Source organism: Podarcis pityusensis, assembly GCF_964106645.2.
Source record: "Podarcis pityusensis genome assembly, chromosome: 7".
Classification (NCBI taxonomy): domain Eukaryota; kingdom Metazoa; phylum Chordata; class Lepidosauria; order Squamata; family Lacertidae; genus Podarcis; species Podarcis pityusensis.
The window spans coordinates 31,432,395-31,446,064 of NC_138031.1; the positions used below are offsets into that span (position 1 = coordinate 31,432,395).

General features: G+C 38.8%; 1 protein-coding gene across 8 annotated transcripts in view; it reads right to left on the bottom strand.

Moving 5' to 3' along the window:
• Positions 1–13,670, bottom strand: part of ZFHX4 (zinc finger homeobox 4) — a 180,790-nt gene that overhangs the window by 21,687 nt on the left and 145,433 nt on the right. For 6 of the 8 annotated variants that reach the window (XM_081013241.1, XM_081013240.1, XM_081013236.1 and 3 more), the window contains exon 5: positions 12,846–12,968. The exons of the other annotated variants lie outside the window; for them this stretch is intronic. In XM_081013241.1, coding sequence (XP_080869367.1) covers positions 12,846–12,968 — 123 coding nt within the window. The remainder of the gene's footprint in view (positions 1–12,845; positions 12,969–13,670) is intronic. 8 annotated transcript variants of the gene reach the window in all.

Below are 13,670 nucleotides of genomic sequence, written 5' to 3' on the forward strand. Positions count from 1 at the left end.
TGTCTTATTGCAATTTTAAATATTGCAGGGCTCCTTATTAAAGTTAAACCATTTTTGAAACGGAACAGGTACAAAGGTGACAGCACACTTATCTCTGAAGCAGAGCAGACTCTATAAATACATTAAAAATGTACTCTTCTCTCTTGTTTAGATAACCTTATGTTGCTCTAAACAGTAATCAATAACTAGCTCTCTCTAGTATCTCAGTCTGAAATTTTATACCACATTAAGAGAAACAAGTTTCACCTTCAATTCTTTGCTCTTCATTTAATCTGCAAGCATTTAACTATTTCCCCCCCTTTAAAATATTGAAGGAGCACAATTATTATGTTACTCAAATAAAGCCACCACATTACCAAATTTAGTAACCCCTATGAAAAAAGAAAGGTTATTGAACAGCTAAAAATTAATTGTACACAAAGATCAGTCTTCTTTGTTGCACAGAATGTTTACCTGATGTTTAAATGTTTCTACAATGTTTTTAAAAGCAATAATAGTATTATTATTTTAAGATATTTTTAACAGTATGTATTAAATTATATATTTAATATTCAGTCTGAGCTAGCTGCATAATACAGTGAGGATTGCACACATCAAAGAAAAGAGTGCAATTCTAATTTCCCAGTCCATAAGAAAATTCTTTCCAGTGTCAATTTGCCAGATAATCTCTTCTGCTAGGCTGGATATTACAACAGCATTGGGTAGGCATGTCACATACATCTCACGACAAACACAAAACCTCATTTACCAGCCATTCCAATCTCATCATAGCGTGGCATCATCTGACCTTTTTTCTGCTGTTTATTATGAGTATTTCTAATTTTAACTTTCAATTTTCACCATCTTCCAGTCAATTTGCAACTAAATTATTTCCAGGGTGAGGACACTATCACTGGACAACTGGGTGCAAATACATCTTGAAATGCAATGAAGCTAAACCATTGATTGCTATCAGACCCAACATAAATATATTGTCCAGGGGTAATCTGACTGTATGTTGTGCATGAAGATTTATCTTGATTTTCAAAATCCACATGGAGTTCATATAAATGAACAAATTGAGCCTTGTTGTCTAATAACCTAGCTTTAATTTTAAAATAAGCTTATGGCAATTACTGAAACAAAAGCTTAAAAAAATACTTGTAGAAAATATCAGGAAAGCAGGACCTTGAGAGGATGACAAGAATGGCTATATAGTTACCTTTGAAAAATGGGGGCATCATTTGAAAAAAATATATAAAACACTGTACTAATTAAGAAGACATATTATGAAAGGGCCAAATATATTTTTTGTGTAGGTACTTTTTAAATATATGAATGCAGTTTATGATAAATGCATTGAACTGATTCCTGTATTTCATCCCTATTGCTAAAATTAGGAACACGCTAGTATTGGTGGTAAAAGTATCTTCTCTGACATTTTTAACAGAATGACTGATTGATCAACATGAACACAATAGATTGCACAGTAATAGCCAGGGCCTTGCCTTTGGTTTTTTAAAAATTAATTTTGCAACTTGCCTATGACGTTAAGGAACTACATTATTTTAAGACCAAAAATATATGATTTCCCAGTCATTCCAACTTTAAGCCATATTAACAAAATACTAAATATTTGCATTATTGGAATACTGTATTAAACACAGAAGCATGATAACTTCTGATTCACTTGTGGCAACACACCCCTGCACTTCCTATAAATCAACAGGATGGCATTTTAAGTGACTTTTTTTTAAAAAAAAAGGAAAGACTTATGAGAAACAAGGAGCCAAAAGGTTTTGTAAAAGGTGGTGAAGATCTACTCCATGCATTGGAAAGCTACACCAGTTGGTGTCTACCTTGGCTGTGAATTCTGGAAGATCTGCTCCCTAACTTGCAGGCCTTTTCCCACCTAGCCTGGGAGGGTGGGGCCCTAACTGACTCCAGCTACAGAAGCTGATGAAGAGGCCAGAGGACTGCCTCTTGACTGCCTCTTAGTGCAAACCCAGGTCACTGAGCTCCCACAGCCATCACCATGAACCACCATAGGCAAGATTGGCAGACTTAAGATAATATCTTTAGTCTCTTCCTAATTGTGCTGTTTTAAAGGTGCACTTTATATCTGACTTCCCCTTTTAATGTTAAGATATTTTGGGGGGCGGAGGGTTCACTTTGCTGTGTTAATGTGCATTCCAAATTTATCTCCTTTGCAATTTCAAAATCTTTAACTGCAAATAAAAACAATTAAAGCATTTAAAAGACAACAGTAGCAAACTAAAAATTCAAGCAGATAAGAGATCATACCTTAAAAGCCAGCTAAAGATGGATAAAGGCAGAGCTTAGCTCTGGGAAGGTAGGTAGATTCTCTTTTTCTACCTACCTGACATCACCTTATCTGATCTCACAGTCTGGGCAAATTAGGAACATAGCAATAGGAAAACTGGTATGCCCATCACATTTTGAAGCCTCAACAATCAAAGCACCATGCAGGGCTCTTTATAAACCTCAGGCAGAGATTCCTGGAATGCACTTTGGAGTCCCACCAATCACACTTCAGAAGCCAGATGTGCAGCACTTTAGAAGCCCTGCCTATCACCTGATTGGCAGGGCTTCAGAAGCCCATTTTGGCCCAGCCTAGCCATGTTTTTAGCTGCTCGCATTGGACATCATATATGACATCACTGTTGTGCAGGTGGAATGTGGCTTGGACAAAATGGCCTTGTTGGTCTCATTAGGCTTGCAACCATTCCTAGTGCACACTGACCACTAGGGTTTCAGACAGGAGTTTTCTTCTGTTGCAGATGCCAGGAATTGTATCTGGGACCTTTTGCATTCAAACCATGTGCTCTACTACAGAGCTACAACCCTTTGTATGATAGCAGACACTTTCTGTGGCAATGCGGTTATAAGCCATTTAATACAATACTAGTCAATACAAGCACTTAAACATCAACCTCAGAAACAAATGGGCATCCAATACAGATGAAGATCGATCTATACAGTCTGATCTTTTAGTGCCATACAACAGCCTGGCAACATCAACTGAATTTTCCAGACTGTGTTTGAGGGCAGCCCATAGAAAGCATATTAACTCTGTGTGGAAGTGACAAGCCAGATCCACCTTCTCCAGGAAAGGCTGGTGATGAATTAGCTGAAGTTAGTAAAATACACTCATAGTGCCCACTCAAGTGACAGACTAAGAAGTACCCCGGGTTGCACAACCATTACTTCAAGGGAGCACTTCTACCAGGAATTTAGCCCACTTAATTCTATATTATTCTGAATATGTTTCTGTTTGTCTACCTAGTCTCTCCTGAACCAACTTGTTTGTTAGCACTGGTTTGTTAGCAACACTTCCTCCCTGGGATTAGAAAATGAAAACAAGCAGACTAGTGATGACACTTCAACCTATACCTCCAGATGACTGATCTCAGGGATTTTGTGCAGATGTTAAAAAGCATGGGAAAGAAGCTGGAACGCTGTTCCATGGGGTAAAACAGCAGTTTTCCAGCACCACATTGAGTCCCTCTTGGGAATAAGCAGAGCCACCTCCAGAAAATTCAACCATCACACCCCACATAAACCAATCCTCCAGCCAAGTACAAACTCTAGCCAAGGACAAACACCAAGAGCAATCAAGGCAGTTTCTGTTCCAAAACCTGATTGGAAAGGATCTTACTATCAGCCTGGACCAGAGATGTCACCACATACTTCAAACCTTTACCCAAAATGGTAGGTTTGATACTGGATGTGAGATGTTAGGATTGTTCAGATATAAATTTATTTGCCTAAACCCCCACAACTCACCCCCAAATGATCTGAAACACAGCATATTTCAAGGCTGCAAGCAGCCTCAATCAGAGAGCCATTAACATATTTAGTGGTTGGCCTTCAAATAACCTGGTCCATAACCTCTGGATGAACAAGTTTCAATTACCAGATGGACCTCAAGTTAAAACCATCTCTGATTCTAAGTGGTGTCTAAGTCAGAAACCATGAAAGTTATTTTATTTGTGCAATAGTTGGCAAACAGGTCCCAGCAGCTCTTCTTGCTGGCCATGATAAGAAAGACTTCTAACCACGTGGAATAGGTCTGCTGCACAACACTGAAGAGATGCATATTGGGACTGTGACAGCAGCAATGTTGTTGATATTGTGGTGTTTATTATTAAATTAGTATACTGCCTGCCATTCGTAGATCTCAGGGCGGCTCACAATATGAAATTACAAGATAAAAACACACAAAATACATTATAAAATGTATTGTTGCAGTCTATATGGGTCAGAGAGTGCCATCATTGAATTTCTGCATATCACATTATACATTTTCCCCCAGAGAATTTTGCCTGAAAATCTGGTTTGATGACAAAATGCCTTTGAGGAAGTAGGAAAAATGTGCACAAAAAAACTCTTTCAGAAATGTCTCAGAGTTGACATGTCAATGTACCCCCTAAAACAAGAGCTACAGTGTTAATCAAATCTATGATTTATACCAACTGAGAGTTAGTTCTGATAATTTATATAATATTGAAAGATAAGTAATTTTGGAAATTTTTCACTACTAGACTCTCCTTTCATGCCAATGTGAACAAAAAACTTCATGCTGGATTCTCAAAATCATTTGTATTTGCAAAACAGACACATTTGGCAAACTCAATGTGTCAATGCCCTTGAACCACCACATGACACAAGATTAACAGTACTATGAACAATTCCTATACCTTAGGTGTTCATATCTGTAAGAAGCTTGATTGATGTTGCTGCTTTGATTTGACACCGTGTTTAAATGTTTTCAAATTTTTGAATCTGGATTTGATAAGGCATTAAAATGCAGATATTTTTCGAAATGAAATGCTTAGTTATCATGTGAATACTATGTTCTAACTCCCCATTGTCCTGTAAATTCTGAAAACCTATAAAGTACATATACCCCAACAGAAACACCATGACCACCACATCTACATCAGTATTGATAAGGTCATAAGAAGGGCCTGCTGAATCAGACCAATGGCTCATCTATGCACTGTCCTGTTATCACAGTGGCCAACCAAATGCCTTTATGAAACCTGCAAGCAGGACCCGAGCACAAGAACAGTCTTCCCCTACTCCCACTGTGGTTTACGGCACTTGTACTCAGAAACTGTGCCACCTCCAACAGCATAAACATCATGGTTAGTAGCAATTAATAGCCTTACAGCCCATGAAATTATCCAATCCTCTTTTAAAGCCATCTAAGTTGGTGGTCATCACGGCCTCTTGTGGGAGCAAGATCCATAGTTTTACTATGTGCTGCATGAAGTAGTACTACCTCTAATAATAATAATAATAATAATAATAATAATAATAATAATTTATTATTTGTACCCCGCCCATCTGGCTGGGTTTCCCCAGCCACTCTGGGCGGCTTCCATAGAAACCAAAAAACACTAAAATATCACACATTAAAAACTTCCCTGAACAGGGCTGCCTTAAGATGTCTTCTGAATGTCAGGTAGTTGTTTATCGCTTTGACATCTGATGGGAGGGCGTTCCACAGGGCGGGCGCCACTACCGAGGAGACCCTCTGCCTGGTTCCCTGTAGCTTTGCTTCTCGCAATGAGGGAACAGCCAGAAGGCCCTCGGCGCTGGACCCCAGCGTCCGGGCAGAACGATGGGGATGGAGACGCTCCTTCAGGTATACTGGGCCGAGGCCGTTTAGGGCTTTAAAGGTCAACACCAGCACTTTGAATTGTGCTCGGAAACGTACTGGGAGCCAATGTAGGACTTTCAAGACCAGCGTTATATGGTCTCGGCGGCCGCTCCCAGTCACCAGTCTGGCTCGCGCATTCTGGATTAGTTGTAGTTTCTGAGTCACCTTCAAAGGTAGCCCCACGTAGAGCGCATTGCAGTAGTCCAAGCGGGAGATAACTAGAGCATGCACCACTCTGGCGAGACAGTCCGCGGGCAGGTAGGGTCTCAGCCTGCGTACCAGGTGGAGTTGGTAGACAGCTGCCCTGGATACAGAATTGACCTGAGCCTCCATGGACAGCTGTGAGTCCAAAATGACTCCCAGGCTGCGCACCTGGTCCTTCAGGGGCACAGTTACCCCATTCAGGACCAGGGAGTCCTCCACACCAGCCCGCCCCCTGTCCCCCCAAAACAGTACTTCTGTCTTGTCAGGATTCAACTTCAATCCATTAGCCGCCATCCATCCTCCAACCGCCTCCAGGCACTCACACAGGACCTTCATCGCCTTCACTGGTTCTGATTTGAAAGAGAGGTAGAGCTGGGTATCATCTGCATATTGATGGACACCCAGTCCAAACCCCCTGATGATCTCTCCCAGCAGCTTCATATAGATGTTAAAAAGCATGGGGGAGAGGACGGAACCCTGAGGCACCCCACAAGTGAGGGCCCAGGGGTCTGAACACTCATCCCCCACCACCACTTTCTGAACACAGCCCAGGAGGAAGGAGCGAAACCACTGTATAACAGTGCCCCCAGCTCCCAGCCCCTCTAGACGGTCCAGAAGGATGTTATGGTCAATTGTATCAAAGGCCGCTGAGAGAGATCCAGCAGAACTAGGAAACAACTCTCACCTTTGTCCCTAGCTCGCCGGAGATCATCAACCAGTGCGACCAAGGCAGTTTCAGTCCCATGATGAGGCCTGAATCCCGATTGGAAGGGATCCAAATGGTCCGCGTCCTCCAGGCGTGCCTGGAGTTGTTCAGCAACCACTTGCTCAATCACCTTGCCCAAGAATGGAAGATTTGAGACTGGGCGATAGTTGGCCATACTGGCAGGGTCTAAAGATGGTTTTTTAAGAAGCGGTTTAATGACCGCCTCTTTCAGCGGATCTGGGAATGTTCCCACACAGATGGAAGCATTCACCACCCCGCAGAGCCCATCGCCCAGCCCTTCCCGGCTTGCTTTTATTAGCCAGGATGGGCAAGGATCAAGGAGACAGGTGGTTGGTTTCACGCGTCCAAGCAGCGTTTGTTATGAATCTTCCAATATTCAGCTTCAATGGATGTCTACAAGTTCTATTGTTATGAGAGAGAAAGAAAATAATTCCTCTATCCACTTTCTCAATGCATAATTTCATAAACTTTAACAACTCTACAATATTCTTTTTAAAGTGAGACAACCAGAACTGTACACAGTATAATGGCACTATATTAAGAGTTTTATTTTCAATTTATTTTTTAATGATTCCTAGCATGGAATTTGCCTTTTTCACAACTGCCACACACTGAGTTGACATCTTCACTGAGCTTTCCGTTATGGCTCCAATATTTCATTCTAGGTCAGTCACCTCCAGTTCAGCTTCCAAAAGCATACAAGTGAAATTAATACATTTTGCCCCAACATGCATCACTTTATACTTGTTACCTTGAATTGCACCTGCCATTCTATTGCCCATTCAAGAAGTTTGGCGAGATCCTTTTAGAACTCTTCAAAATCACTTATTCTTTTAATGACCCAGAACAATAGTATCATCAGAAAACCTGGTCACCTCACTGCTCACCGCTAACTCTAAATTGTTTATGAACACATTAAAAAGCACAGGTCCCACTATCAATCCTTGGGGGATTCTACTTTCTACTTTGTGAAAAGCTTTTTGGAAGTCCAAGTATACTATGTTAACTGGATCACTTCTATCTATATGCTTGTTGACATTATTAAAAAGCTAATAGGTTTATGAGACATGACTTGCCCTTGCAGAAGCTTCAGCAAGACTTGTTATTCTTTGTTATCTTATTCTTGTTTGTTATCTTATCCTTCGCAATACTTTCCACCTGTTTTTCTGGGATCACAAATACAAATACAGTATACCAAAGCATAGACCTGCTACCTCTACCACATTGGGATGTCCAGTACACTACAGTGGTACCTTGGTTTGCATATGTCTTGGTTTGCATACGTTTTGGATTACAAACATGTCAAACGCAGAAGTGTGTGTCCCAGTTTGCAACTTTTTTTTTGGTTTACAACCCATTTCTTTGGGATTACGAACAATTCTTTTTGGGAGGCCCCATTGGCGAAAGCGCGCCTTGGGTTACAACCTGTTTTGGTTAACAAATGGACCTCCGGAACGGATTATGGTCATAAACCAAGGTACCACTGTACTACTTTTAGAACTGATATTCATTCATACTATTGTTTACCCACAGTTTGTTTCCTTCTATATAGCTAAATTGATAAGTGTTTACTTCTACAGGGTGATTCCCATAGTAGATGGCCCATCAGTACATGTTTCATCATAATACATGCATCAGGAAACAAATCTTTAGTTCCATTTTTGACATGTGTATTGGTAATAAAAATTACTTAAGTTAAGAATTAAATCTAAGAAAAAGAAGATAAGCTTTTCTAGCACAGTACTGCACAAGAACACACTAGTGTTCTTTCAAGGTTTCAGCACCTTAGCAAGATAAATTTAGATCAGTACTGACGTTCTCATATGAGAGGTACCAGTACCTGTGCTATGAATATGATACACTCAGCCATGGAAACTTTTTGCCCACATTCCAGATTTGTTATGACTATTCAGTGATGCAGGAAAACCATTTCAAAATTATTATTTCAAATGTCTGAGGTTTGAGCTCTGCAAATTAAATTTCCAGAACTAAAGGCAGGTAAGCCCTGTCTTCCATTAAGCCCCTGTTAAAATTAGAAAGGGGGTGGGGAGGAAATCCCCTAGATAAATAACAAATATTTCTATACCTGATTGAAAGTGCTAGCTCTATTTTTTTTTATCATGGAGCAAGAGACAGGGGCATCTGTGTCTGGAAAGAGTGGCAGGAGCAAGTACTTTCAGCTAGAAAAAAATAGCTGTTGCCATTTCATTTCTCAAATGTTAGAAGTTAGATGCATAATATTAGCAACACTTCATATCCAAACAAAAATGCGTAAAAACAGATATAAAACAGAGAACAAATTAACTGTATTTTAGCTGGGGTCACTGGAATGCTCTGCCTCTTAATCTATATCCCTTAGAACCAATGCAGTACACAGACTAGGTCTAGTATGTTCTCTGTGTGGTGAATTTGGTATTTTAACAAGTTTCCTGTGAAGGGAGTGAGCCAAAGTTAAACCTTTGCACAACTAGCTGTTGCCAAAACAGCAGCAGTTTAAAGGGGTATGGTCTGATTTATGTGACACTTGTACCGTTCATTGAACTGAGAATGCATTATTTAATAAGGAGATTTGGAGAAGTATAAATAAGGGTTTTCTACATGTATATCACCTCTGCATCTTAAAGACAGTTGATAAGACAACTGCTGGTGGCTATTTGCATAGATCTAAATTACTGTGTATCAAACACTTATGTCTGCTTTATGTTCCACATGTGGAAGCTACCCAAAATGCCTCCATGTTATCATGTTTAATTAACATTGTGGGGCATAAATGCTAGTATTCGGCTTAATGTGACTATGCCCGATTTATGTTTAAGTCAAAAATTATGGCTCAAAAAGCCACCATATGCACAAATGATGTGCACTTGCTTGCATTTCCTTTCCTGCCACTTTGCCCCACCCATCTAATATGTGAGAAAAGAAACCAGGATTCAGCACTATGATTAAGGCTCCAAAACAAGCCGGGATATGGTGTAAAGCTGTCTTAACAATTTGGATTTATTTTTTAAGCCAGGGTTCACACATTATGGAAATGTATGGTTAATTCCTGAATCCTGGTTAAGTTTGCCACATGTGAAAGGTGAAGAAAAGTATCTGGAAAGGGGCTATCTGCAGGTGCAAGTTGTTTGTCACTGAGCCAAGAGATTTGGTTTCGTTTCATGTGAGAATGCTGCCACTGTGATTTAGTTCCGTAGTGAAGAATGTGTCACATGAACATCGGTTGTTACCAAAACTGTGCAGCACTGGGATGAGCAAATTCCATGTCATTGATTGATTCTTGAGGTGACCAGAATATTATGCTGCAGTGCCTGGTCCATGCTCACATGAGGGTTTAATATATGAAGTAGGTCTCATATGGAACACAATGCTCGTGTAAGATCATCCCTGTTACCTATTTTTCTATGACAAATTATTTCTCATCCTATGTCTAATATGACTACTTATCAAACTTTTCTACATTTTTGCACAAGTACTGAAACAGAAAACTGATGCTTTTAAGTCCAAGGCAGCACTGAATTAAAAATAAGCATTTAAGGCTGCAGTCCTATGCATGCCTAGCAAAGTACAAGTTCTACTTAATACAGTGGGTTTTATGAGTGAACGTGTATGAGGGAGCGCTGTAAAAGTAGAATAGTCAGAGGTAGGGATTCGCAACATTTTTTTAAAAAAAGCTATGAAAAAGGTTATGTTAATAAGTGTGGAAATTCAGTACATTGTGTGCACAAATAAAAAAAGGACTAAAAAACCCTATAAGCATGCTGGTTCATTATTTATACTGAATTTGATTTAAAATGTATAATTTAGAACTTCTGACATATTAGTCAAATCCAAAATAATTCTAAAATTATAAAAGCTAGTACAGTAGTATTTCTAATTAGAGTAGAATTAAATGATAACTTTTATTACAATAATGAAGGTGAATTTCCATTGCTTCCTGTGTTTACTACTTTGTTAAACAGTGTTCCCCTTAGCCATGTCAGAAACATATTACATTTTCAATGCAAATGTATTAATCTGGGTAAATTCCGTATTAATTCTTACACTACGTTGAGATGTAATTTGGATTATAATTAATCTAAAGTGGCACTAGATTTAAATGACAATATAAATGAGGCATTAGGAGGCTCTTGCCTTCTGAATGAATATTCAGCAAACATAGCTTGATTATTGCCAAGTCTCCATTTGAAAGCCTCAGTTTGAGATAAGGAAGGCAAGGCAGAACAACAGTTTACAGAACTGTTTGGGCACTAAACATGTTAATCCTTCCTTTTCTAATAGATTTGATGCTAAAGAGTGGTGATAGTATTTTTCTGTCTAACTTGTTAAAGCTGTGATTAACATATTGGTTTTCCTGGGACTTCTTTGGCAAGATTTCCAACACTTAATTCAGGAGAAGAAAGCCTAAATTAACATTCAATTATACATAAGCAGTTATGTGGTCATTATGCATAGTAGTTAGCTGTGGTGGGAATTAAGCCTTTTGAATGAATGCCTGATAATGCAGAATTAGATTAGAGAGGTCTATCAAAGAATTCAAAAGGTGAGATTGAGAATTTGAAATACGAACGATTTTCAAGCTAAAACTATCTTACACAGTTTTTTGGTTGCCGTTCTTCAGCAAACACTCGAACATTGGTTGGTCCAAATTAAACCTGGTCCATCCAAAAGTATAATTCTCACGGAATCTTAGAAATTTCCCCACACTCTTTCTACTGACAACCCCCATTTTTGCCTATTAGCCCATTAACGTCATGGCTTATTCTAAGTTCTGAGGTCTTTACAGTAGATAAACTAGGTGCATACGATCTCTGAAAGATATTACAATGCTTTTTTGATGAAGCACATAGAAAATGTTTCACAAGTGGCTTAGCCTATTTTTTCCATGACTCTTCCGTGTGGACTTAGTAATGAGCCTGAGCAGAAAGTTCTTCTGTCCATTACCTCTCTCAGAGAATGTATTTCAAGCAAGGGATAAGCCTACTTAAAAAGAAGCCTACAAACATAGAGTCGCTATAGACAGGTCTTCTTCAGTCCCTGGATTTCAAAAGCTAAATAAACTCAGTGTAATGTAGGCTTCTCAATGGTAATAGAGATTGGCAATAACATTTTGAAAACCAAATGCAAGATGAGATTTATTCCTTAAATAAATATGGCATAAAGACCCATCAGTATCTTCACTATGTTTTAAACAATATTTTAGGAATACCTTAAGAAATATCGGCCAATTCAGTTTTTACTAAACTTGCATGTAAAATGGTATTTTCTGTATAACTAAACGTCTTTATGGTGAATACAAGCACTTTTATATGCTGCTGTCATTGGAATACAAGGGAAAGATATATGACTACCTGAAACTAATAGGCTTCAACCTGTTTCAGCACTTCTTCTGCTTCAATGAATCCAGCATAATGTAACTAGGAATAGCGTGCAGCAGAAGTAGCCAATGTAATATTCATTGTGACCATAGATTTCCATCTCATACATAAAAAGCATGGATGAAGTCACATATTTGCCAAATCAAACACAGAAAAAGCCTTGTGTATCCATGCCAGATGCTGGCCTTGGGTTTGTTTGTGCACAAGTAAATGTCATGACATAAGAGTTTTGTTTTCAAAGACAGTAGCTTTCATTACTGGGCTTTGTATATTCCCAGAGATCAATATTACCCAACTCATAATCCGTTTTCAATGATATTTCCTCTTTCTTAGGCTGAATCATCTGTAAACTTTTTCACTGGATTTTCTGTATTCCCCCTCCCCCCAATTAAATACTAGATAAATGCCCAGGAAGAAGGAAGATTCCTGAATCTAAGTGATCATATATCAAGAACAGGAGCTGGGGTGGGAGAAGAAGCTTTCCTACATTCTTAGGGCTGCAAGGCAAACAAAATTTGAAAGCAGGAAAAATTTTCAAGTGGTATCTAATCCTACACTTATGAAAAATTAATATGCCATCAGAGGAAGCACAAGTACAGCTAAGATTAATGAAAGGCGCTTAAAAAATTACAAGCACACAAACTGATTTGATTAAAAAATAATCTCACTAGTCGTCCTGTAATATTCTTCAACTTATCCGCATCTATCCTGTCAGATGGTTATGATTAAAAATAGGTCAATGGAAGGCTACTGATAGAAATCACATGCAAAATACACATGCAGTAGATAATAACAGGAATGTCCAGACGGTTTTAAATGAAAGACTATTTAATAAGAGTTTTTAAAGAGTGACAAAATTCTAGCATCTTACCAGAGTCTTTACTAGCTTTTTTGCCTTCACTATTATTTCTCTCTTTCTCACACGTGTCTTTATCATCAGCAACAGACACTGATGAGCTTTTAGCAGACCCTTCTGCATCTTCAACTTGTTCTTCTGCGAATGAGCACAAAAAATTAAAAGAAGCTAACTTAGGGACCATTCAACATTAATTGTAAACATGTTCTTTAATTAGATCTGCACTAAATTTATATATTTATCTCAGAAAGGAATAAGTGAAAAGAATAGCACCTTAAAAGAGATCCGGTATTAATGATTAATCATTTGCAAAATTTCAGATTCAGTCCAGAAATTGCAAACATTTCGTTATCAGAACACACAGCGCTAGCTAGTGTGACAAATCAGATGTTTCATATTTGCTATTCACTGGTTGTAAGTGATTTGTCTCAATACAAACATAAACGTAAACACAAGTCGGGTCTGAACAAAGAAGGCACATGCAGCAATTTATCTGAAAGCAAAGAAAAGCTTTCAAAAGTAAAATATATCCTATTAGAATCTGTACATCCTGCTAATTGCAATACGTAAGTGCTGTGTTGAATCTAAACATTGAGAACTCTCAGTTTTCATCTCCAGGAGGAGCCATTCAAGGTAAATGACACAACTTGGTATATTACTTCTAAGGAAGCAGCAATACCCACACCTCACTTACATGTTCACACCAGCTAGATTACATGAAAATCTTCACAGTAACTCAACCCAATTTAATTATTCTGTAAATCTTAGCTATGCTGCTACTAGTGGATTAATCTGTTTATGCAGTTAGCTTCTATGCTGGGGCCATGTAGCACTAATCCG